The 27,258-nt window shown below is 35.7% G+C and overlaps 1 pseudogene and 1 gene segment (V, D, J or C); both read right to left on the bottom strand.

Annotated features, from left to right (window-relative positions):
- Positions 1 to 27,258, bottom strand: part of LOC142371932 (uncharacterized) — a 126,565-nt pseudogene that overhangs the window by 21,100 nt on the left and 78,207 nt on the right.
- Positions 13,780 to 18,178, bottom strand: LOC142371913 (immunoglobulin heavy constant gamma 2-like). The segment is given in 7 exon segments: positions 13,780 to 13,966; positions 14,497 to 14,642; positions 15,097 to 15,423; positions 15,611 to 15,904; positions 16,064 to 16,087; positions 16,208 to 16,498; positions 18,132 to 18,178. Coding segments are annotated over 4 exon segments (771 nt in total).

Genomic DNA, 27,258 nt, shown 5'->3' on the forward strand with positions numbered 1-27,258 from the left:
CAGTTCCTTTCGGAAATTCCTAGGACACGTTCGTATGTAGTGAAAACAAATGAATGATGGTCCAGATTCTAAGATTTAAAATGTGATGGCAGTTTCTGACAGATTAACTTGATAGGTTTCCCAATTCTTTTCTGAAAAAATAGATAAATGAATACAGCTGTTTCATACAGGACAGTAGCAATGCTAAGTCAAAGGCAGCTAACAAAGTCTGCTTTCAAGAAAAGGCAATCAAGAAATAATACAGAGCGTTCACAGAGAAGACAACCATTAAGAAGGAGACAAGGTGATCCTGTGTGGCAATTGTTACTCTTATGTATGTTATTTTTCATTTTGGTTATGTTTAGGGAAGAAAACAACTTGATTAGGTTGAGGCACCAAAACTTGTTGAGGTAAATGCCAATGTCTTTTGACATTTTTCAGACAGCAAATTTCTGCCTAGCTTCTCCTCCATTTTATGTATTATCACCATGACGAGATGTTGCTAGCGGAGATTATTTGGCTACGCCTCATAGCGTATTACAGACATTTCTGGACTTTAATTGATGGCTGTGACACTACCCTGGATTTTGAAAATATCATGTCAAGCAGTCTGTACTAGACACATTTTTTGCTCTACTCAAATGAGCTGTGTTACAAAAGTATATCAAAATAAGACATTGAAATAAAAATGTTAAATTCGAGTGAACATATTGAAGAAGTCGATATGAAAACATGGACTGCTTTGAGAGATGCATTGCCAGTGCTGGTTGAGCTTTTGGCTTGCAGTCCAAAGTTTCAGTTTGTCAAATGGATGCGGAAACACCTGTTGTGGTGAAGATTGTTTCCTTTGTGTTACACAAATGTTAACCAGCAAGCATGTTGATAACCGCAGGTCCAAGATGTACAGAGGCTGCACATACTTTTTTAAAGTGTAATCATACTAATGTGTGAAGACTTACTAACATTTCTTATGGAATTTAATAAACATTAAATTGACCATGTAGTGATAGAAAGATCTGTTTCTGTGTTGCAGCGCAAAACAGGACAAAGTTCACTCTACTGAGAAGTTAGTGGACAGTGAGACCTAAGTTAGATCTAAGCCGAGGAGACTGGCCCACAAGTGTTCACTGCTATGTAGTTATATCCCACTGTTGGCCTCTCAGTTATTCGTATCAACTTAAAAATCTGGGGTCAGTGTCTAGCTTAGACCAGCTTTTCAGCAGTGTAATGTCAATCTATTTTGGTTTCGTAAAAAAACAATAAACTGCATAAACACAACTGTATCACTTTTAAGCTCCTGGCGTCCAAAGGCTGTGACTTATTCTCAGTCTCCACAGATCTCTTCTTTTTTCAAAGGCAGTTTAGTTAGACACATGAAGGATGAAGAAACTCATTCATTTTTCTGAATCATCATCATCATCATCATACAAACAACATTTATTTCTACCAGTTTTTATATCTGTGTCTATCTATGTAAAAATATTTATTCATATATTCATGAACACACATGAAGATTTGATCCCCCCCCCCTCCAGTATTCAGCTGATAATTAAAAGTTTGAGTCAAGCCAGGTTTTTGCATTGCCATTTATCACTGTGGCTCCCACCCCACACAGTGACTCACAGCCACACAAAAACCTTTGCATCATAGAACACAATATTCAGTCACTCTTGTTCTTTATGTGATTGTTCTCACTAAACAGACACAATTCTTTGTTAATTCAATACACATACACACACAACTGAAAGAAAACACATAAATGAAAATAAGATCATTGAAGCTGCAATCATGGCACCATGCAATAACCCCATAGAACTGGTTTGCCACACAAAGTTTATACATGATATAATCCAATCATATCTATTACATCTCAGCTACTTGATTTCTGTAACAGAAACACCATCCAAGTGGATAGTTGTTTTTGTCAAAGGATGTATCACTGTGGCCACCATTCTACACTGTGGTATGGCTGTACACAAAAACTCCACCCTGCAAACTGACATGTATTCAGTCCAGTTTGCTCAATTCCTTATTAACCTTTAAAAAAAAAAAAGAATAATTGGGAGATCTAAATTGTTCCCATTAATCAACTCAAAGTAAGATTTTAAAAACTCAAGACAAAGTCATCCTGCATATTTCTGATATCCTTGATCAAAACGGTGTGTTAGAGACCGAGTAAGAGCTTCATAACATCAACTATTTCAACTCAGTTTTGGCCAACATAAATGAAGCAGCCTTGCTACCACTCTGCTACTTCTCAAAAGTGACATATTCCACAAATATGGAGAAATGGCTTCAGGTTGTGTTTTAATAACAGATAGAAATGGGTCAAGAAAAACAGGTCAAGAAAATGTTATGTGAAGAAAAAATCTTAGTCATTTTTTGAATGATTGTTTTTATTTATTAGACACAAAAACAGGTGTAATGATTAAATAGGTATAATAAAAATGGACAATTGAGAAACAACATCTGTTTCTAACTGTATGCACAGCACACAGTAGCTTTTGTTTACAGTCAGGTTTTTGTAATTGTGTGAATCACTGTGCCCCCCCGGTATACACGATGACACATTACAGTGCAAAAACCCAGTCTAACCACTTCCTTCTTTGCAATAAGCAACACAACAATAGTTTGTCTGAATAAGTCAGAATTAAATGACAAATTTTGTAGGATTGTGAAGACCAGTGTGACTGTCTATTTTTGAATTGATGAATTCAGTAGTGAGGTGGGAGTCTTCAGTAATTAGATCATGGATACCACAATTGTGCGTCTCCTTTCACAGTATTACACTCTCTGTATGTCTGTATCTGTTGTGACAGTGAATATTTTGTGCTTCTTTTCTTTTTCTTACGAACACATAATGCTGTACTTTTTGTAAGGTTTTGTTACAAGAAAAACATCTTCTCCATCTTTTCCACCAGCCACTGCGATTTGCTCACATAGTCAGTTTTTGTATTGCCATTTCACACTGTGGTTGCCACTCCATACACAGTCATGCATACTAGTACAAAAACCCAGGCGTGAAGACATGGATCATTGGTATTTCTACTGTTTGTATTGAGTAGTTATGCATTTGTAATTTTATTTCTCTACATGTTTAGAGTATAACAACAAAATCCTGCTACTGTTCATTTCAGGTAATAGCTTCGGAAACCTCAACTTTTGTGAAGCTTAATTCATGTTTAACTTTTTAAATGAATATGCACCATTATTAACTCTAAATAATTACCAAAGGAACCGTATCACCTCCTTCCCCAGTAACCTTTAAATATCTTTACTTTTCTGTTTCACGTCCTCACCATGCACAGCATTTCTTTCTTAGCAGAAGGAAGTTTTTGTCATTGGATGTATTGCTGTGGTTGCCATAGTTTACACTGAGGCTCAGCCCCTTACAAAAACCTCACCTTATAAACTGCTTATCATTACACTTGACTCACTTGCTGTGGCTGTATAAATAAATGAAAACTTAGTGATACATGCATGTACAAAAAACCTGGCCTGAAGTGATGGATCATCAGTATTTGGTACTGTTTATATTGAGCCAACATACATTCATACTTGTATTTCTGTAAATGTTTGTAGTACAACAACAAAATCATGCCGCTGTTTATTTTAGGTAATACCTTTGTTAAACTTAATTCATGTTTAACTTTCTAAATGAATATGCACAATTAACTCTAAATAATTACCAAAGGAACCGTATCCCTTCCTTCCCCAGTAACCTTTAAATATCTTTGCTTTTCTTTTTCATTTTTCTAGGTCATCACCATGCACAGCATTTATTTCCTAGCAGAAGGAAGTTTTTGTCAGTGGATGCATTGCTGTGGTTGCCATTGTTTACACTGAGGCTCAGCCCCTTACAAAAACCTCACCTTATAAACTGCTTATCATTACACTTGACTTGCATGCTGTTGCTGTATAAATAAATGAAAACTAAATGAATAAATACCTCCCAATATTGTGTTAAATGCAACTTTCTTGAATTCATGAATGATCGTGTCTTTTTCTTAATGTGTGTTCAGTACAGGTTTTTGTATTACCATTTTACACTGTGGTGGTTACTCCATACACAGTGATACATACTTGTACGATAACCCCGGCCTACTGCGATGGACTATTGGTCTTGTTTGGATTGAACAGATGTATATTTATATTTCTGTTTCTGTTCCTTTTCAGGGTACAGATATGAAATCATGCTGCTGTTTATTCCAAACATTATCTTTCGAAACCTATTCTTTTGTTTAACTTTGGTTAATGTTTCAACTTGCACAATTATTACATCTTTCAGTATTTGCCAAGGAAACTGCATCACTTCCTCCTGTCTTACTTGATGGTTTAGTTTTCTTATCACCATCATAGTTTCTCTTTCTTCACGGAAGAAGGTTTTTGTCATAAGATGTATCACTGTGGCCGTAACCGCTATGTATACACTGTGGCACAGCCCCTGACAATAACTTCACCTTAGAAGCTGTTAATCGTGACATATGACTCACTTGCTGTTGACATAATATTAATAACAATAATGATTATGGTAATAATACATTAAATGAACCCCAATGTTCTGTTGACTGCAACGTTTCCTGATGTCAGTTTCTTCAATGATCTTTTTTTCTTGATGTACAGTGAATTTGGGTTTCCCTTTAGAATCATGATGCTGTTTATTGTGAATATTTCCTTTGGAAACCTGTTTTTGTTGAACTTTGGTTCATTTTTCTGTCTAAATATGTACACTTAAATACTATTTGAAAACTTGCTGAAGGTACTGCATCTCTTGCTTCATCAGTTACCTTTAGATATTTTTGCTTTTCTGTCTCACTGACTGATTTAATTTCCGTGTGTCATCATCACAGAGCATTTCTTTCTTCATGGAAGGCTTTTGTCACAGGACATATCACTGTGGCCGTAGTTGGTATACACTGTGGCTCAGCCCCTTACAATAACTTCACCTTGTAAAGTGTTTCTTATTCCACATGACACGCTTGCTGTTGCCATAAATATATATATCAAAAAAAGTTTAAATGCACTCCAATTTTCTGTTAAATGTAGCGTTTCTTGATGTAAATTTATTAAATTATCTTTTTTTTCTTAATGCATTGAGAATTCGGGTTTCCCTTTAGTTCAGGACAGGTTTTGGTATTGCTGATATACAGTGTGGTTGTTACTCCATACACAGTTATACATTGTTGTGATGGATCATCAGTATTTGTACAGTTTATATTTTGGGCAAACATACATTTATTTATATTAGTATTTCGGTACATTTTTGGAGTACAACTAGGGAATCCTGCTCCTGTTCATTTAGAATTTTTCCCTTTTTTATGCTGCAAACAAGTGGAACAAACTGCCAGTGGAGATTAAACTTTCACCAAATGTTTTAAATCCAGGTTAAAAACCTTTCTTTTCTCATGTGTCTATGCATGAAATCTGCATGGTATCTTTTAACTTTTCTGGACTGTTGCTTGTTTTTAAATTCATTTAAATTGTTTTATTTGTTTCTCTTTATATTCCTTTATGTATTTTAATGCTTCTTACACTCCCTGCTGCAATGCTTTTATTTTATGTAAAGCACTTTGAATTGTTTGTACATGAAATGTGCTGTACAAATAAATTTGACTTTGACTTTTGAAACCTATGCTTTTGACCAACTTTGGTTGATTTTTCTTATTTAAATTTGTGTTATTGTTAACTCTTTAAATACTTGCTAAAGGTACTCTAGCACTTGCTTTGTCAGTAACCTTTAGATATATTTGCTTTTCTCTCACTTACTGATTTATTTTAGTGTGTCATCATCATAGACTGTTTTTCTTTCTTTGTAGGTTTTTGTCATCGGATGTATCACTGTGGCTGCTACCGTAGTATACACTGTGGCTCAGCCCCTTACAATAACTTCACTTTGTTATGTGTTTCTCATTACACTTGACCCGCTTGCTGTTGCAAAAAATTAAACACTGCAATATTCTGTTAAATGTAACTTTTCTTGATGTGAATTCAGTGAATGATCTTCTCTTTTTCTTTACAGTTATTATTATTCTTCAAATAATTGCTGTGGTAATTGTATCAGATGCCTCATCAGTAATCTTTAGACATCTTTACACTTCTGTCTCACTTTCTGACTTAACTTTTTGTATCATCATAATACACAGTTTATCTTTCTTTTTGGACAGAGGTTTTTGTCATAGGATATTTCACTGTGGCCGTAGTATCCACTGCTATAGTAGTACACTGTGGCACAGCCCCTGACAATAACTTCACCTTAGAAGCTGTTAATCGTGACATATGACTTGCTTGCTGTTTCTCATAATATTGATAACAATAATGATTATGATAATAATACATTAGATAGACCCCAATGTTCTGTTGACTGCTGCATTTCCTGATGTCAGTTTCTTCAATGATCTTTTTTTCTTGATGTACAGTGAATTTGGGTTTCCCTTTAGTTCAGGACAGGTTTTGGTACTGCTGATATACAGTGTGGTTGCTACTCCATATACAGTTGTACATTGTTGTACAAAAAAACTGGCCTGATGTGATGGATCATCAGTATTTGAACAGTGTATATTGGGCAAACATACATTTATTTATATTAGTATTTTGGTACATTTTTAGAGTACAAGTAGGGAATCCTATTGCTGTTAATTTAGAATTTTTCCTTTTGAAACCTATGCTTTTGTCCAACTTTGGTTGATTTTCTTATCTAAATATGTACAATTGTTAATTCTTTAAATACTTGCTAAAGGTACTGTAGCACTTGCTTCGTCAGTAACTTTTAGATATATTTGCTTTTCTCTCTCACTTACTGATTTATTTTAGTGTCTCATCATCATAGACTGTTTTTCTTTCTTTGTAGAAGGTTTTTGTCATAGGATGTATCACTGTGGCTGCTACTGTAGTATACACTGTGGCTCAGCCCCTTACAATAACTTCACTTTGTTAAGTGTTTCTCATTACACTTCACTCGCTTGCTGTTGCAAAAAAAAAAAAAAAATTTTAAAACACTGCAATATCCTGTTAAATGTAACATTTCTTGATGTGAATTCAGTAAATGATCTTCTCTTTTTCTTTACTATTTCCAGGTAGGGGTCCTTAGGCACGGTCCTTACCCTGACTGCTTATAGTGTAAGTCGCTTCGGATAAAAGCGTCTGCCAAATGCATGAACAAACATAAACATTCTTTACAATTATTCATTTTTCAAATAATTGCTATGGTAACTGCATCAGATGCCTCATCAGTGATCTTTAGACATCTTTCCTCTTCTGTCTCCCTTATTTTTTGTATCATCATAATACACAGTTTATCTTTCTTATTGGACAGAGGTTTTTGTCACAGTATATTTCACTGTGGCCGCTATAGTATTCACTGTGGCACAGCCCCTTACATAAACCTCACCCCGCACACACTCCTGAAAATAGTCTCACATTTATTAACAAGATAAAATAAAACAAATACATTATCTATTAACATTTTGCAACAAAGCAAATGGGCAAATGATTTCCACCCAATCTAGATGGGAAACAAAGAATACATAAACTTTAACAATGAAAACGGATTGGAACTCAGTGTTACATCCACGTTACATTGTATACTATTATGATCCTTAATTTTGCCCATTTGCTAAACTGTTAGATTATTTGAAAGAATTTATCTTCATAAGTGTGATAAATATTCATAAAATGTGAGCTTTGCTTTTACGAGCAAAAAACATTTCCTTCTGATGCTTTGTGGTTTTCTAGGTTATTCGGGTTACACGTTTACAACGTTAAAATTCCACTAAATGTGGACTTTCTTCACAGGGTAGAAAACTGCTGAACAACCCAATCTTGTCTTTTTCTTGAGGTGCAGTGCTAATGTGATTAGATTCAATGCAGGACAGGTTTTTGTATGGCTATATATTACTATGGTTCCAGCTATACACTACAGCAAACAATCCTACAAAAACCTGCAGTGCAGTGGAAAGTTTGTATTGGCTATTTTATGTACTTGACAGGCACCATCATGGAACCGCAGTATGAATTTCTCTGATCCATTTCTGTTGTTCACCTCTATATTCTTTTTTCTTTATTATTTTAGATGGTACAAAAAATACTTAGATATTTAAGTCTGATAGAAATGTATCGTGTTAAATTCAATTGATGTAAAAGGTTTAATCTGAGAGGATTTATCATTAAGAAAAAAAATGCATGTAATAAATATATGACTATACATATTATTTATATATTATTCGTATATTATTTAGTCAAATAAAAAACTAAAAAAACGATTGTTTGCTTGGTTTGAAAAGGAAAACAGTTTAAGTCTAAATGGATACAAGCAAGATAGTGCCCCCCCCTCTGTGCAAAGACACACCTTTAGAAGTGTTTTTCCCCATGCATAACAAAAGATTTGTGCTTGCTTTGTTTCTCTAATAAAGGAGCTTTGACTTATGTTCTGCATATAAATTGATGAGTGAAGCCTGTCATTGCAATAGAAATGTAAATGTGGTGGATTTCTCTCTCCATTTCTCTCCATCCACCACTATTCGCCGTGTTTGCATTTGCTTTTAATGAACCATTTCCACAGTTATATCTTATGGGTATTTTGCACATTCATTTTCTGTGGCAAGAGGTTTTTGTCAAAGGATGTATCACTGTGGTTGTTATAGTTTCACTGTAATGCAACCCAACACAAAATCTCCACCCTGCGATGCTGGCTACTATAATACAACGAATAGGACTTTGCTGTATGTTTAAAAATTGTGATGGGCAGTGCCAATATTAAATATACATGAAAATATATATATATATATATATACATTAGTATACAACCAGGAATGGCTAATTGATTTGATTGATTTTGCTACAGGTAGTTGCAGTAGTGAAACCACTCATTCATTAATTTATTTTCATCCAGGGAATTTTTACCAACTGAGGCAGTGTTTCCAGGTGTTATTCAGAGTGTTTAGATACATCTGCATTTACAACAAAAAGATATTTTCCACCCTTGAAGGTTTTTACTGAACTCCTTGAACTCCACTGCCACTTCTCCCACACTCAGTGAAAAACCACAGCAGTCATTGTTCTCTGCTGTTCTCACACAATTGTAGTATATAATTCTTTTAATTTTCCAAGTTCAGTAAAATAGAATGATTATGTGGAAATATTTGTGCGCCTCTTTGCAACATTAAAAAGTGCTTAAAAAAAAGAAAAGAAAAAATTTGACCTCATACTTAAGACCTTGCCTCTTTTGATAGGTTTTTGTAACAGTGTAAATTACTGTGGCCACCCCCCCAGTTATACACAGCAACACATGACAATACAAAAACCACATGCTGAAAGGTAGCAAGTATTCTTCATTCTATTGCATTTTACTGCACACACACACACACATATATATATGACGATTTGATCCCCCCTCTAGTATTCAGCTAATAATAACATTTTGAGTTATTGTATTCTTAAGTTATCTTTAAGTTATTTTGTATTTTAATGACTATTTGATATACTTTTTTAATTATATTAACACACATTAACCAACATTAACTTTAGTCAGTCCTAAAATCATGACTGAAAGATCTGACTTATTTTCAATAGGTTTTATGCATTCATTTACATCAAAGTCAGAGGTACAATATTTAATGATGAAGTTACTCAGTCCTTATCAGCATCATGAATAGAACATATCAACAAAATATCCCACAATATTACATTTTTACTCAATTAGATCATATATGATATGATGTAGTATGTGAAGGGGGAGCACAAACAGAGTCAGTGATTTGAGTTACACCACATTTTTTTGTGCTTTCAACTCGAGTAGCTTTGCTTTTTTTTTTTTGCAATTGACAGGAACTTTCACAACATGATGTGTAACACGGTGTCGTAACTCCAGCCACCACTATATTCCACAGTGACACAAGCACTTACTAAAACCTTCCACAGTGAAACCCCAAACAGAATACCCCAAAAGTTGAAAATAGCTCCCTCCGTTTTTATATTTCTCACGCTTTGATACAAATGGAAAATATGAACACAATGTCTGAATATCAAACAAAACCTCACCACAAAGTGTGTGCTGGATGTTGACACATAGGTCATTACTGCATTAAGTTTATCAAAAGAGGGAGGGAAATAAAGACAAAAGATGTATTTATGTAATGTACAGTGTGACTCAAATACGCGTTTGGCTGTGGGTAGAGTGAAGTGGGGTAAAATGTGCCATTTCGTTTTCAAGATAAAAGAAAAAAGAGGAAGAAATAAAATGAAAGCCTTTTAACAAATTTTAGGATGTGCCTTATTAATCTAAATAGTCAGAATTATTCTACGAGAAGGAGTTCTAAAAATATGGCTTCTTATAAAAAAGAAAATTTGCCTCATTCGTTCATCCATCTTGGTGTAATTTAGCTCATTAGACCATCTAATCAGATGGTAATGTCATCCATCTTGTCGAATCTAAATATTAAAGATAACTGGCTCTTTTAAAAACTAATTTGATAGTCCATTTTTGTTTCACAAATGATATATATTTTTGTTAAAGATAATATGAAACCTAAGAAAAGTATCACAACGTTGTAATCTTCCCTAAAACTAGATGAATAGTGGAGTAGTGTGACTAGATAAATCAAAAACTGCAGCCCAAATGAACATGAATGACATAGCCTACGTTGTACACAAAAATGGTATTTTTTCTTTTCACTTTTACAAACAAACAACAGCCACATCCAGTGTAAATGACATTCCTTGCAGATTTTTTCTTCTTCCTCTTCTTTTTTCTTTTCTTTTTTAGTAATATCCTTTGATTTGGAATATTATTTCAGCACCAATATTCTTCTGGGCTTGGTGGTATTAGACATAGGCAGCCCACCATAATAACTCCTGACTGCTTTGAAATAAAGGCTGAAAATAAATTCTCTTGTATTTGGGCCCAAACATTGCTGTGAGTCAGATCACACGGCCTCACAACACTGTGCTGTGAGGTGCAGGCAGTGACCTATAGATGGCAGCACAAGCAACATGTTTAGCTTGTGCTCATTGTCATTGCTTTAAAAAAAAAAGACAAAAAATCATTGTTTAGCTCTTGGTGCAATCAACTGTTATCAGCAGCCTCATTTATCTGACATTTAGCAGACTAAAAATGCAAATAGTTTTCTATAACTACTTATTGTATTGGATAGAAAGACTCTCTCAGAAAACTCAAAAATAATTTTTGTCCCTATACTGTATGTATCAGCCACTCACAGAGCCTCTTTTCCTTACAAAACTTGCCCACTAGATGGTAGCATTTACTCACATTTCTTTTTAACCTCTATTACATGGCTGATATGACACAGTTTTGTAACACATGTATATATATATACAAATAACCTATGAAGTAGAAAGGCTGATTGCAAATGCTGGCTCCATATACATTCAAATGTAATGCCTGATGTTTCAGCCTTTGAGGCTTCCTCAAGATCAGTACTTGTAAGATAAAGACATGTGTTTGTTATATAGGCTCCAGCAAGTTTTTACAATCTGTTCCTACCAAAATAAAACGAGGATATCCTTCAAAAACACATCAACAAAACCAAAAAAAATATTAATAAGTATTTTCTAATAGATAAACAGACACAAGACCTCAATGTACATCATAAGAAACTTAATCTGAATTCTCTAATAAAGAGGTATATTTAAAAAACAAACATCTCAAATCAAAATTTATCTTCAGACCATGAAGTGAGAGAGATTACAGACAATGAATCCAATATTGTTCCCTCCTGCAGAGTAAAACACTCAGGTTACCTCTTCTTGGAGGGACATCTAGCTTCTCAATTCCAGTGTATCTCAGAAAGCAAGAAGGATTATTAATTCATTACATTTTTTTCATCTAAAGATACTTCTATGTTCAGCTGTTCAAGTCTTCAGAGCTCAACTTGTCTTTCCCAAATAGGATTTACCACAAGGACAAGTGATGATAAAACATATAAACAATCTAACATGTGACTAAAATGACAAATTTACACATATATTATTAAAATGATCTCGCCCATTGACTGCTGGGATAGGCTCCAGCCCCCCCGCGACCAGACCGACGGATTCAGCGGTATAGAAAATGGATGGATGGATGGATGGATTATTAAATTATGAGAAAGGAAACCGGTTATCTGTTAGATCGTTGTACTACAGACTGCAAAGTTGATCTCACAAGTAAACTTGTACTGTAAAGCCACAAATGAATACTTAAACATACATATTTAAACTTCAGATTTGCTATGGTTAAATGTATTTGATGAGTTATTTTAGATGGTGACAGGATTTTTTTTACATGAATACATGTAAGTCAATATATGCTTGATTTCATTCAGGCATGCAAATATGCATCATCCTGACAGATGTGTTTTTTATTTCAAGGAAATGTATTTGCAGATCTGATGGTTTCTACAGTTTCACTGCGGCAGGTGTGGTCTCAGAGCTGCACCCAGAGTGGGAAGCAGCTCTAAAAATGACATGTTTAGAAACAACTAGAAATGGAAAACCTGCGGACCTTAACTGATAAAACAATTTTACTGTTCCTTGACTCCATGTGGTCTTATTTTAGTAAATCAAATCAAATAAAATCAAATAAAATGTATTTATATAGTACATTTCATGTACAAAACAATTCAAAGTGCTTTACATAAAATCAAAGCATTGAAGCAAGGAGTGGAAGAAGCATTAAAAACACATAAAATAATATAAAGAGAAACAATTAATTAAAATAATTTAAATTAATTTAAAAACAAGCAATTGTAGCCAAAACAATTAAAGGAAATTGTCAAAATCACAAATATTTTCATCACTTATATTCATGGGCCCTTTCATTTTAAGTCTGATTTCAACTCAGGATTACGGGGGCACATGGAGCCTATCCCCCTACTGCCATAGGCCAAGAGGCGGGCTACAGCCTTCATCACAGGGCCAGACAGATACAAACGAGACAAACAACCCTGCACTCACTCTCATTCTTATATGGTCAATGTAGAATAATCAATAAACCTAACATGCATGTATTGGGGCTGTGGGAGGAAGTTGGAGAACCCAGAGAGAATGGAAACTCTACATAGAAAGGCCCCAGCCGGAATTTGAACAAGGAAGCTTCTCAACTTCTGTAATCCATCCATTTTATATATACACACATTTGCTGTACCAAAGTCTATTACAAGTTCAGACCAAAAGTCGGTTGAAATGTTCAAATCTCAAGGGGAAGTCTTCATACAGGAAACTGCAAACCTGATCTGCTGACAGACAGCGACAGATGTGCCTGCTGTTTCGAGGAAGTTTAGTTCTGACAGTTTCAACTTTCAGTCTCGGTCCCTGAGGTACAGAAATAGAAGGTAATGAAAGAAAGATGCTTCGAAGCACTTTAAAGCACATGAACAAAAAGTATTTTAGGTGAACCGAGTCCATGATCACTCATAGCCCTGCTCTGTTTTATTTTGCATGATAAAATGTATTTTGTGAAATTGTATCATATTTACTTAATAATAACCGCTCTAACAACAAAGTAAAATGAGTGTATTTGAAAAAGAACAATCAACAGAAAATATTTATTCTTAAAAACACAAAATATAATTTTCAACAGTAAAAAAGTAAGAATAAAATATTGAATTTAGAAAAGAAAAAAGCTATCAGCTTTTTTGTATTAAAGTAACACAATTACTATTAGCCATGCTCCATTTAATTTGAATGCCATACTGTCATTGATAAATTGTATCACGTTTATTGTCTTATACTATATCTGGCAAAAGTTTTAAATAAATAATGTTGTCAAAAATGACTAAATGTGAATTGACAGAAAAAGGTTTAATTCAAGACCATAGAAATACTTCACAGTACAGATAAATGACTTCAGAAATGTACTTTCTAAATATACAGTAGATTGTTTATTGTATTTCAACTATTTAGAATATGTGAAAACTACAGAAAAGACACCATGTGTGATCTGCAGCCGCTCATGTCCAATGTGCATCCACCCGATTCTTTATTGCCGCTTCATCTGAAAAACAATTTTGAAAATGTGTTAATTGATGATTAGAAAACAACAGCACAAACAAACAAACAACACTTTTATGAATGTCATTATTCATTCACAAATTGAATATTCTGAGAACTTTAAAAAAAACTGATGCTATAGATGCTCATCCCATCAAATATTTGTATAATTAATTATATAAATTATTTATTTATTTATTTATTTATATAAAAATATTCATATAATTAATTTATATTAACAGGATCCATAATCAGTTTACTGCAATATCTTGGAGTGGTAAGCATTTTCAAACATGCTTCTGCAGATAATATATTATATTTCCGTTTTTTTATATATATATATATATATATATATATATATATATATATATTTCTGCCTTTATCAAATGTCTTTATTGGATTAATTCAGGCTTCCATTTTATAGATTTCATGGCACTGTAGTCACAATAATCCAACAAGCATTCAAAAAAAATTACACATCTAACTTTGAATAATCTTCCTTTGCTTGAATGCATAAAAAGCCTGCATGTTTACCTGGACCAAGCTGAATATCATGTTATAGAACAGAGAGAATATGAAGAGCAATATGAAGGTGGAGGCTGTGGACCACAAACTGCTGAAGTCATCCTCTTCATATGTGCAATTCGACTCAAATATACAGTTTGATTCTGAAGGGAAATCTGAGAAGAGGAAGGTACAGCATGGGTGATTAGATTAGTTGTGTGTGTTTCTAAATGCTAATGATTTTTCATTCAGATAATGGAATAAAATGAGTGATTTAACAATGCAGCACACTTGTGTGACTGAAAAGCAACTAGCAACTAGTCATGCAAAGTTAGCATTTGAGCGTAATTTTCATTTTGTTTTGATATATTTTCATTCATGCACACATTTAACACAAGTGTCTCCATGCAACATTTATTTTGAAAAATTCAATACACTTAACAAGGTTTTAGTATGGCAAGGACAGAAGGCAACACAACATGATGACAAATGCACAATAACAATCACAATGACTGATGACAACACAAAGTGTACATAATTTCACAACATAACATTTACACACAAACAAAATAACACAGAGGCACAAAGGATCCAGCCAAGTCTGTTATGTTTAACATTCAAGTGCGTTACCAGAGGCCTTTGACACTCCATGAGGTTCCATAGCTTCGTCACTACCAGCAGGCCAGACGTTGCAGTTGAACATTTTTTTTGCATCCCACTCTTTCTTGGTGGTGGTGTAAACACTTGTGACCAAGTAACCATTTTTGGTCTTCTGGCGGGTGAAGGTAGTATCCTCATAGCTTCCACTGTTTCCATTCTTATCTACTGACCAGGCGATGTAGTAATCCTGCTCCACATAACTGAAGACCAGACACGCCAGCCTGACTTCAGCTGAGTCTCCTTGGTTACTGGCCTCCGCTGTCGGAATGAGAACTGTCACGGTTGGATTTGCCCCCTCTGAAAGAGACACTGAGTTAGCCTCCTTTATAATGAAGTGTTGAGTTTAAATTAGAATTCCCAAGAATTACAGATCACCAAGCTGGGAGTAATTCATTTTTTAATAAAAATGTCCTTTTCATAAGTGAATTGGCTACAAAATAATATTGTCTCATACTATATTGATCATTTCAATTTGGTAACTTACTTCTGTTGACAGTCAGTTCTTGAGTATCCAGGGTCACACCATTTCTGACAGCAGAACAGTGCACGTTCTTGACTGATTTCCAGTCGTTGAGATTACGAGTCAGTATGCTGGTTTTGGATTTTGTACTTGTTTCCAGCGTACCGTTCTCTGTGACACGCTTTCCATCAATCTCCCAGATAACGTTGGTCTCCGATAGGATGGTGTCTGGTCCAGTAATGCTACACTTCAACTCTGCCCGTCGGTTGATGAATATTTCTTTGTTAGTTGGAGGGTTTAAATTCATTGTCAAAGGAACTACATGGAAAAGCCATAAAAAAATAAATGATTAACGGAACTTTATTCTCTGGAGAAAAAAAGAAATTGTTAAAAAAAAAACACTTTAATGTATACGTTTCATTTAAACATGCCCCTTCATTTTACTTTTAGTTTCAACTACATGAAAATCAGAATTACCTGTGCCTGGAGTAGAAATTCCTCCTGAAAATGTCAAGGCAGAAGACAGACACATAAATCAATTTGAGAACATTTTCTATTGCCTAAAAGGTGAATGTCAGATAGAAATGAAAGACAGATGTTCTGAAATAAATTATAACATACTTTTTACTTGCACTTGGTTGGTGCCTCCAGGGTGAGTGACAGAACACGTATAAGACAAAGAATTAGATTTTGTTACACTGATCACGCTGACTCCTGTGAATTTATTGTTGCTGTTACTCAGAGCTGAAATGTATTGTTCAGAAGGCACGTTGGTCCCACTGACATCGCTCCACTGGAATGTAGCACTCTTTGGAAAAAAGTCATGTGCCAGACAACCAAGAGTGATTTCATCTCCAGAGCCAGAGTCACATGAAATCAGCGGGAACAGAGTTGGTGATGAAATTGTTGTGTCTGTGGAAGTTTGAAGATTAAAGGCAAAGGAAAAGTTCAACATATTCACACTAGATTCTCAAATACACAGTGATGAGATTTAGAATAGGAAAAAAAAAGTAGGGTAGTAAAAAAAACTTTTTACATCTCTACATTTCTTACTCACTGGTTACTTTAAAAGTATTTTTGTTTGTACTCAAAATGTATGAGAACTGATAAAAATATGAACTTTTAATATAAAATCAAAGTGCCTAATTTTCATACAAGTACAGTTGAGACTGTAAATCTCTAGTTCTTTTCGTTCAATTGGCAGAAATTTGTCAATGATTTTGATCGTCTGTTCGAGAACTTGTTTCAGCATTTATTCATTTCTATTTTAATTTTACAAACCAAATAATACATTCATTTGGTGAATAAATAATTAGCATATTAAATCATAATGAACAATGATTAGTTTCAATGGAATGTTAAACATATGAAAATACCTCACAAAATACCTCACAATAACAAACTTTTTTTTTAGGTAGAGTGTTGACTATGGTACATAGATTAAATTTGTCTATATGTAGCACCACAGTAATGTGATACAAATGTACTTTCTGTTGCACTGCTTTATTAACTTAAGCTGCTCCTTAATATCAATAATCAAATGATAATACAAACTATTACACGTTTTACAAGTATTTCTTTTTAATTATGTATGCAGAATAAAAGTTATTAATACAAAATGTTATAATTTTTTTGATAACACGAAGTAACATGTTCAATGCTTGACTTCTACCAATACAAAGAGTCGTTGTACAATATTTTAATAGAGCTTTAAATGAAGTGGACAATACTTCCACACTTCCTCCACCACTGCAGAGATTTTCTAAATGCTCAAGTAATTAAAATAAAGAATAGTCAAAGCAGTTCCACTTCTCAACCTCAAAATTCAACTTCCAAAAAGCTATTTTCAATCAAATATTTACCTATTGGTTATTTCTAAGAAGAAAGCTGGTTTGCTTAGTACGAGTTAAACATAACATTTCAAATAGCAGTATTTAGTCAGTATCATCTCATGTCTTAAAATATAGGGATTCATTTTGTTTGACAGTACACCTATACTTAGAATAAAGAATAAAACAAACCTAAAAGGCTTGTTGGTAAGAACTATTATTATTAGATAATATACAAAAAAAATAATGAGGTGACCTTCACACCAACTCACTTTAAAAATACTCATCTCTGTTACATTTGTTGAAAAATATAGACGAAAAATGTTGTGTCAAGCTTCAATTAGACAGAACATGTGCTATTCCATTAATAAAATTTATAACCACTGTAAATTTTAAACTGAGTTATTTATAATTAATCAATAGAGTAACAACAGGTGAAATAACCAGTCATTTAGAGCACACAAACACGTAGATGTGCATTTCTGGCTCAATGACATTACAATTAAGATCAAATCATCAAAAAATCCTACATCATAGTCATATTATTATTTAAAAGGACATTGGAAATGTTTTTGAAACAGCAGCATCGGCATCTGCAGTTAAGTCTACAAACATTTTAATAAGATATATTTATCAAAACCTTTCTACCATCGAACACAATTAGAAATAAATAAATAAAATTGTCACTGTGAATATTTTGTGTAAATGTGACTTACCTGAAGAAACTGTGACTTCGGTCCCTTGACCCCAGTAGTCAAAGTAATCACAGTGCTGCATCTCCACTCACTGGTTGAACAAAAACCTGGAGTGACAGGAAAACCCTGTGAAAGCTCAGGAAATGCATGATGAATGTAGAAATAGCAGTAAGACACCCTTGTGTCGTGTCTGTCTTACGTTCTCAGTCAGAACACAAAAAGTTGAGATTTGTGGGAACATGTCACATGTACACTTACTATGACTGTAATCAACTAATTCACTTAGAAATAAATATCTATTAGGTTATGGATTGAGAGTATTTTCATTATTAATCCATCAGAAATGTTTTATCATTTATTTCCACTTGTCAATAAAGATATTTTTCAAAATCCAGGTGTGAGGTAAGATTTCTGGCATACAGGAAAAAGAAATAAGTATGTAAGGGGATAAATATATATTTTTTCTTTTTGGAAATATGTTTAACATATATAACATTCAGTATGCACTATACACTACTTTCTATATGCTGTTCTTCAAAGGAAAAAAAAGTGATATCTTTTTGATGCAACATCAAAACACTACGGTTGCCATAGAGGAGGAACAGCTTCATCGTCTAACCCACGTTCATTCTGTTCGATTATAACCGTGATGATAACTGAAATCTCTCATCTTTTACTGACAAAGTTTCATAGTCACACAACAATTTGATAACAGCTTGATAAAAAAAAAAATATTTGCCAAAAAAATGTACAGTTTATTCAGCTGTCTTTATGTAAATCCTTCACATGTGGAAGCGAACATGTAATCTCTCTGATGATAAAATATTTTCATTGAGGGAATTTGTCAGTCTGACAGTTTCTACAAACTTTCACAGCTGCAGGTGTCGTCCCAGATGTACAGAGCGGGGAAGGGGCTTTCTAAAAACAACATGCTTGGAGACACCAGGAAACTGATGTGCTATGTTGAAGTCTGTATTACATTAGATGTTCTTAGATATCCCTGTGTTGTGTTGTGAAAAAAGAAAATTTAATTTTTTTTTTTTGTTCACTTGTACTCTGTTTTGCAGGGGAGCTGAAGACACCTCTGACTGAACAGTATGTTATGTAGAGGGTCGGCAGTATTGTCATAGTGTTTAACAACTTGTACTTAATTTTTAGATTCACAATCAGCTCCGGTACCTCCAAAGCAGTCACCAGAACAAAGCCAAATTTCTTTATCAGAAACTCTTTTTTATCTCTTAGAATCACTGGCTCTGGTGCTGCTGCCCTAACAGATAGTTGCAAAGCAGATTGCACTCTTCACTGCCAACTTATAGAAGATATGCAACATCTTGGTGCAGGTATTGAAGAACCAACACTCGAACTACCATGGCAGTCATTTTGACTGCTTTCAAAATTTGCAACGTCATAACTTGGTTTAAAAAAAAAAAAAATATGTACAGGACCCTGACTTTTCCTAAATATGTGTATATTTTATTCTAACATTGTTTTATCATTTAAATTTCAAAACAGAAAAGAGATCTGAGTATTACTACCTCGAATGACCATAGCAGTCAAATTGACTGCATGCTTTTCACATGGGGTGTCATATTTTACTATTTGCTACATTTTCCCGCTCTTTCCCCTGCTCTATTGTCTGTTTGTTTTTTATGCTCCATGAAGCTAAAACCTAGTTATAGCTTCACTCTAAACCCTAGAGAGACAAAAAATGACGAAGTAGAAAGAAAATTTCAGTGATGGAGAATCTTCCCAACAAAAGCAAGGTGCAGCTTCATCCAGTATACAGCTGGCAAACCTGATAAATTTGGTATCAAGTTCTGGTTTGCAGCTGATGTTGATACCAAATATTTGCTGAATGCTGCGCCATATCTGGACAAAGATGAGACACGGAGGCCAGGACAGCGACTGGGAGACAGCGTGGTGTTGAAATTGGCTTAGTCGTTCCTGGGGAAGGGGAGAAACATCACTGATAACTTCTTTACTTCCCTTGAACTTGCCAAGGCACTAAAGGCCCAGAAAACCAGCCTGGTTGGTACAGTAAATCAGATCAGACGAGACCTTCCTCCATCTGTAAAGGAGCAAAGGGCCCTGCATACCACAGAGGTGCTGAAATGTGACAGTACAAGCCTAACAGTCTATCAATACAAACCAAGGAAAAATGTCTCCATTCTGAGCACTGTCCACCCAGCTGTCAACATCACAAGTGGCCACAAGGCTAAAAAGGAGACTGTGACACATTGCAACAGAACCAAGGTTGGAGTAGATGTGCTTGATCAAATGGCGAGGAAATACTCAGTGAAAGCACCTACACGAAGATGGCCAGTGGCGGTGTACTTATTATAATATTCTTGACCTGGCTGCCATAAATGCTTCGATCGTGTTCAAGAAATGCACCAATGAGATGATGTCACGGAGGAACTTCATAATGAACTTCGGTCCGGACACATGACAGCAAAAGCGAGACAAATGATGGTGCGAGAGCCCTGGTTGGAACATCAGAAGATGGAGAGGAGAAGGCAGTCCAAGTGCGAAGAAAGTGCAATAAAAATAAAGCAAAGGATACTTGTGTCAAATGTCACAAGGTAGTGTGTGGGAGCTGCACATGGAAGGTACAGGTTACCTGTGTTGACTGTGGGTGATTGTGAGCCATAAGCAAAACAAGCATCATAACAGAGTGTCTTCAGCTGGCTGGCAGCCATCACAGCATTTAGGAATGTTCATAATAGTTAATCATTTTAATTGTTAAGGTCTAATGATGACACCAACCTATTTTGAAAGCAGGACATTTGTTTTTCACAGAGAAAATGGTTGCAGGTTTGCATGTGTAATTGCAGAGAAGTTATCTTGTGTCAATTAAATAAATAAAACACTCAATAATTATAGTTTTAATTTAGTGTCCTGATTTTACCTATTCCACCAATTTATTCTTAGATCTAATGATAATCCAAATTATATACAAATGACATTTATAGTTGTTGCAGAATTATGGTAGACCGAGTGTTAACAAGAGTTTGGCAAGTAAAAGAAAAGGCTTTATGACTATTTAGTAATTCATTTTTTTTTTATCATATTTTTATTTATAAGTGACATGATGTGCATGTTTTATCACACTATCTTTGAGAGTGCACTGTTCCATGCTGTTGTCTGCTGGGGGAGTTGCACTACAGACAAAAACTGTAGGTGCATGGACAAACTGGTGAAAAAGGCCAGTTCTGTAGTAGGCAGAAGGCTGGACATCCTCTCAACAGCATCCTGGCAGGACAGACTCATCTCACTGCGCTGCAGGACTGAAAGGTTCAGGAGGTCCTTTGTCCCCATAGCCATAAGATGTTTTTCTCTAATTAATTAATTCTGTCATGACTTAGCTAGAGATTTAGCCCACTCGCAGAACACACTCAGGAGATGTAAGCAGTGTTTGAAAGGTTTATTTTACGAACTGGGGAGGACACGTGGAACTGGAACCGGGAACTCTGGGGAAGGGTATCCACTGGATCAAAGATAAGAGGAATGTCAGGAGGTGAAAGAACTTTGGATGAATGATAGGAAGAAAACGGCTTACAGGTTGGCAGTTGTCTTCCGCCAGGGAGAAATGAGCGAGGCCTGGGAGCTGGGTCTTTATGGGTTCGAGAAAACTGGCTTAACTGTTCGGCAGGTGGTGTCGTGGTGAAAATCCTGTGCGCGTGGAGGGTGAGCAGGGTTCGGTCTGAGAGAGCTGCCTGAGTTGCTGCCAGCGTGGAGCCTCTGGAAATGGGTCAGTACTTAGTCTTTCTTGGAGAATCTGTGGCTTTGGTTTCTGGAAACTAAGTTCCACTTGGCGAGAAGGTAGTGATGTTACCTCCAACACCGAAGCTCCGAAGCACGCTTCAAACTCGACAGGGTAGTTATAGTGAAGCAGTGGGCCGGAGCTTGCTTCATGTGACGTCACTGATGACGTTTGAACCACTTCACTGCTTCATTCAAACCGAGTCAGCTGACTGCTTCGAGTTGATGTGCGGAGCTTTGAACATTTGCCGCGATTCAGTGTATTCAAGATGGCTGAAGCCCCGGTTCATCTCCCCGTTTGAACGTATTATACGTTACGAACAGCTCTCGTTTTTTGATATTCGGAGTTTTGGATTTTTCTCTCATGGAGAATAATCGAGGAAGCGTTCTAAAGTGTGGGAATATTTCGACCCAAACAGTTCCTTCAGTACACCAGCCTCCTCTGTTCCCTGTGACAGAGTATTTTCCAAAGCTGGAGAAATTGACTAAAAAAAAAAAAAAGAAACCGTCTGAGCCCTTCTACTGTGCAAAAACTACTTTTCTTGAATTAAAACACCTGAAGTAACACAAGCACCCTCTTTATTACACCAAGCACACTCCCAAAGAAAATATGAATGACAAACCAAAAATTTCACATTGTTTTTAAATTATTATTCCATCCATCCATCCATCATCTTCCACTTCTCCGGGGGTCGGGTCGCGGGGGCAGCAGCCTGAGCAGAGAAACCCAGACGTCCCTGTCCCCGGCCACTTCCTCCAGCTCTTCTGGGGGGGACCCCGAGGCGTTCCCCTGCCAGAGATCCAACGTGTCCGGGGTCTTCCCCGGGGTCTCCTCCCAGTGGGACGTGTCTCACCAGGCGTCCAGGAGGCATCCTAACCAGATGCCCGAGCCACCTGATCTGACTCCTCTTGATGCGGAGGAGCAGCGGTTCTACTCCGAACACCTCCCGGATGACCGAGCTTCTCACCCTATCCACCTACTGTCCTGGCGGTGAATCGCCATGCAGCACACGCAACCGCCGACAAAGCAAAATGAAGTATAAACGTCTCGAGCCATTAACATACGCGCAAGACGCAAGCGCAAGGGCAGTTAAAAGAGGTATAACTCAACCTTAAGGGAGAGCCCAGACACCCTACGGAGGAAACTCATTTCGGCCGCTTGTATTGGCGATCTCGTTCTTTCGGTCACTACCCACAGCTCGTGACCATAGGGTAGGAACGTAGATTGACCGGTAAATGGAGAGCTTCTCCTTCTGGCTCAGCTGATGGCGCACCGATCCGCCTGTCAACCTCCTGCTCCATTCGTCCCTCACTCTGAACAAGACCCCGAGATACTTAAACTCCTCCACTTGGGGAATGGTCTCATTCCCGACCCGGAGAGGGCAAATTATTATTTCATGGGTAAATTAATCAATCTTTAATGAGGTACTACAAACCCATATGTACAATACACATACATACGTGTTATTATAGTGTTATTATAAGCATCACATTCGCAGGGCTTCTTATGGTGCAACAATCGCTACGCCAGTAGATGTCACCCAAGGGAATTGAATGAAGCTTCGAGTAGTGAACCACTTTATGACACAATGGTTTAAAATGATTCAATGCTTCAAAAAGCCTCGTTTTGCCATCACTACGAGAAGGTAGTCCTGAAACGAGACAACAAAGCATGAACAAGGTTTCTCTTTAGAAATAAGCTTAGGCCAGGAGGTAACACTCATACCATACAGGTGTACATTCTGACAGCGAAGTGCTGGCAGCAGACTCTCTTTATGCTCCCCCTTAACGAGCTCCTAATGCCGAACACCTGCTAGTGGCGCCACCAGGAGAACAGACACCACCTATTGAGAGAACAGAGAAGCAGCAGGCAAAACACAAACTCCCAGAACCCCGACAAATTCATTAATTTATGTATTAATTTATTATTCTTATTGTTGTTGTTATTGTTATTGTTCTAATATACAATAACTGTATATTTAATATTTATATATACTATTTAAAATATATATATTTTGAGCTACTTGACTAATTTTGAATAAAGTATTTTTCTATTTCTAATTCTAATTGGGCTGCTTAGTGGTGTGGTTAGCACTGTGGCCACATAGCAAGAGGGCTCCTGCATTGAATGCCGACTGGAGCCTTTCTGTGTGGAGTTTGCATGTTCTCCCTGTGTTTTTGTGGGTTCTCTCTGGGTACTCCGGTTTCCTCAAACCGTCCAAAAATTTCCGGTTAATTGGTGACTCTAAATTGACTCTAGGAGTGAGTGTGTATGATTGTTTGTCTTGTTTGTCTCTGTGTTGCCCTGTGATAGGCTCCAGCCCATCTACAACCCTGAATTGGATTAAGCAGGTACAGAAAATGGATGCATGGATATTTAGTTATTCAAACAAATAAAATAAAATAGAAAAACAAAAACATCTGTGAGGTTGGATTAATGAATGAAAGAGATATGCTGGATAATGGAGGACAAATTTAACATAGCTATCTTTGGGATCCCGAATCTTGATGATTACAATTGTTGTCTACTGAGAAAGAACTGAAAAAGAGCCAATTCAGATAAAAGTGAGCAAACCCATAGGACTTCCAGGTAAGCTATTCAATTTTGTATCTGTTAATAGATTTTAGGTATTGGTTTTACTTCATCATAAACAAACTTATTTTAAATATTACCTTTATAAACCAATAGTTTTGTTATACCTATTTTTTTTAATCAATTTGTACATTTATATTTTTATAAAAATTACTGAAAAAACAGCATCACTTCCTTCACAAATGACCCTTAAACATCTTTTCTTTTCTGTCTCTTTCACTGGATTGTGTTTCTGTATCATGATCATACTGATTTTTTTGTCATAGTGGAAGGAGGTTTTTGTCATAGGTCGTATCACTGTGGCCGCCGTAGTATGCACTGTGACTCAGACTCTCACAAAAACTTCCCCTGATAAGCTGTTTATCGTTACACATGATTCACTTTTTGTTACCATATAAAAATAGAAAAAAAAAAAACTTTCATTGATCCAAATTCATTAAATGTTCTCAGTGCTTTTCTCAGTGTATAATAAATTAGCATTTAGTCATTTTGTCACGGTTAGGCATTTTTTAAGCAATTTGTTTCTACCACAAAGTCCTCTTAAGTAGGAAGGAGGGGAAGGATGCATTTATGCGCAGGTTTTTGAACCAGGGGACACGTTCAGTCATGGGTCTTGAGTTTAACCACTGTTTTTTCACTTGTGGGTTACAATCAGTTGATACAACACAAAACATTAACACTAAGAAACGTTTAGTGCTTCCAGGTTCAGTTTAGGCAATAACATCAATTGTTGAGAATTAGAAATCCAACTCCTTGTGAAAGTTTACAAAACGTAGTGGTTAGGATTTAAAAAAAAAAAATAATGTTCACACTATGACTACTATGTCACCGAACACTTACTTTACAATTCACATGTAGTTATTCTGAGGATAAATAGAGGTCACATATTCAATGAATGTCATTAAAATGCTATTGAGGCCAACGTGAAGAAATTTAATCGTGTGGTGTTATTCTTTGGAATAAATTGGAGGATGACAGCGTCAACATAGTGTATTTCTTTTGAAAGAAATTTCTGGTCTGATGGTTTCTACAAAGTTTCACTGCTGCAGGTGTGCTCTCGGAGGTGCAGAGAGAGTGGGAAGTGGTTCTTCATAGATGACATTTTTAGACACATCAGGGTATAATTTGTCCGGCTGCAGCAAAACCTAATTCCTAATGGTGTATTTCAGTTGAACTCGAAAGTCAGAAATTCCATGCTAACTTTGGAGTTAAAATGTTTCAAGACAATTTTTGCTGTTGGACACTGATATGACAGGACAGCAGCAATGTTTTTTCTTTTTTTTTCCCCAAGATTCGCTACTGGGATGAAGACACTTGACTCTGCCATTGCCTGTAGCAAGCTTGTGTCAATCACACAGGTTCCGAACACAACTAATACCGTTGAATGACTTCATTCCGCTTTCCTCTGTCATTTGTCGGCTTTGTTCAATGAACATAACAATTTTTCCGTGACCCTTTTTGATTTAGTTATATCAACATAACCTGATTTGCAGATCTGAAAGAATAGTCTGGTGTGTCACTTAAGTTTTCAAATGTTTTAAACGTATCTGATTTTACTTCTTTGTTCTGTTAGTTGTTAGTCAGTGTGATGAGGACAGACTAAAACACAACATGACAAAAAAACAAACAGCGATTAGTGTCATTGTGTTTTGTGGAGAACAAGACAATAAACTGAAAAGACTTAATGTCTGCATAGTGTTGAAAGATACCCAATACACTGACGGTATACTCTGTATAAGTCTACACTGTTTAACATTTATGAGACATAAATGAACATGAACATATATGAGAGCAATCAATCATGAAAAACACTTTCATGACAGGGGAATTTGTAAATTTTAGCAAACCAACTATAGTGACACCGTACCTTTTGAGGCCTTTTTTACCACATCAATTCCAAAAAATGTTGCAAAATGTAAATAAAGACAGAGTAAAATGATTTGAAAGTCTACTAAATATGATATTTGATTGAATTATTCATTCAGCACAACAGAGGACTGTCAGGCGTCTGTTCTTAGGTTTTTGTATGGGTGTATATCATTGTGCCGCCACCCCATAGAACACAATGATAAATGCTAAAGCAAAAACCAAGCACTGCTGCATTGGAGGGAAAGTGAAACTGTCACCATGTCACCATCAGTGGGGAGGAATGGAACTAAACTTTGAATACTAATCTACAAATATAATGGGGTGAATTTCTAATGTTTATTTGATCAACTCATTCAAAGTTTCAGATTACTGTTTGTATGAAGTATGATTTTCCAATGTCTTTCTTTTGCAAGTTAGTGCTATTTTGAAATCAATTATTCTGATCTAAGATAAGCTGCACTGAGATCATGAAAAAAACATTTAGAAAACTTTTCTAAAATTGCATTTCTTATATATTAAACACCTATTGATACAATCTATGAAGACCGTGTAAGGATTTGTAAATTTATTTTTCATTACACTTGTTCAAATAAATCCATATGAAAAATCAAGCGTTTTAGAGAGCAAGCTTGTAAACTGTCAGTTTAAGATCATTAAATCAAACTAATAACAATAATGAATGCATGGAATTAAATGGTTTAAATGAATTGTATTAATGAACTGTAGACTCCAGGGGTTGAAACAGTCACAGTTGTGGAACAGAACTAGTTGAACAAAACCATGTACACATACTAGAAAATACTTTAATACCTGTGTGCATTTGTTCAGTGCTCAAAGTTTATCACGGCTCTTGGTACCATCACATGAGCAGTTGCTCCAGGTTGGTTATGAGTCATTTGGTTGACATGGAGATGAAATTTATAT

The sequence above is a fragment of the Odontesthes bonariensis genome, chromosome 21, assembly GCF_027942865.1.
Source record: "Odontesthes bonariensis isolate fOdoBon6 chromosome 21, fOdoBon6.hap1, whole genome shotgun sequence".
In the NCBI taxonomy this organism is placed as follows: domain Eukaryota; kingdom Metazoa; phylum Chordata; class Actinopteri; order Atheriniformes; family Atherinopsidae; genus Odontesthes; species Odontesthes bonariensis.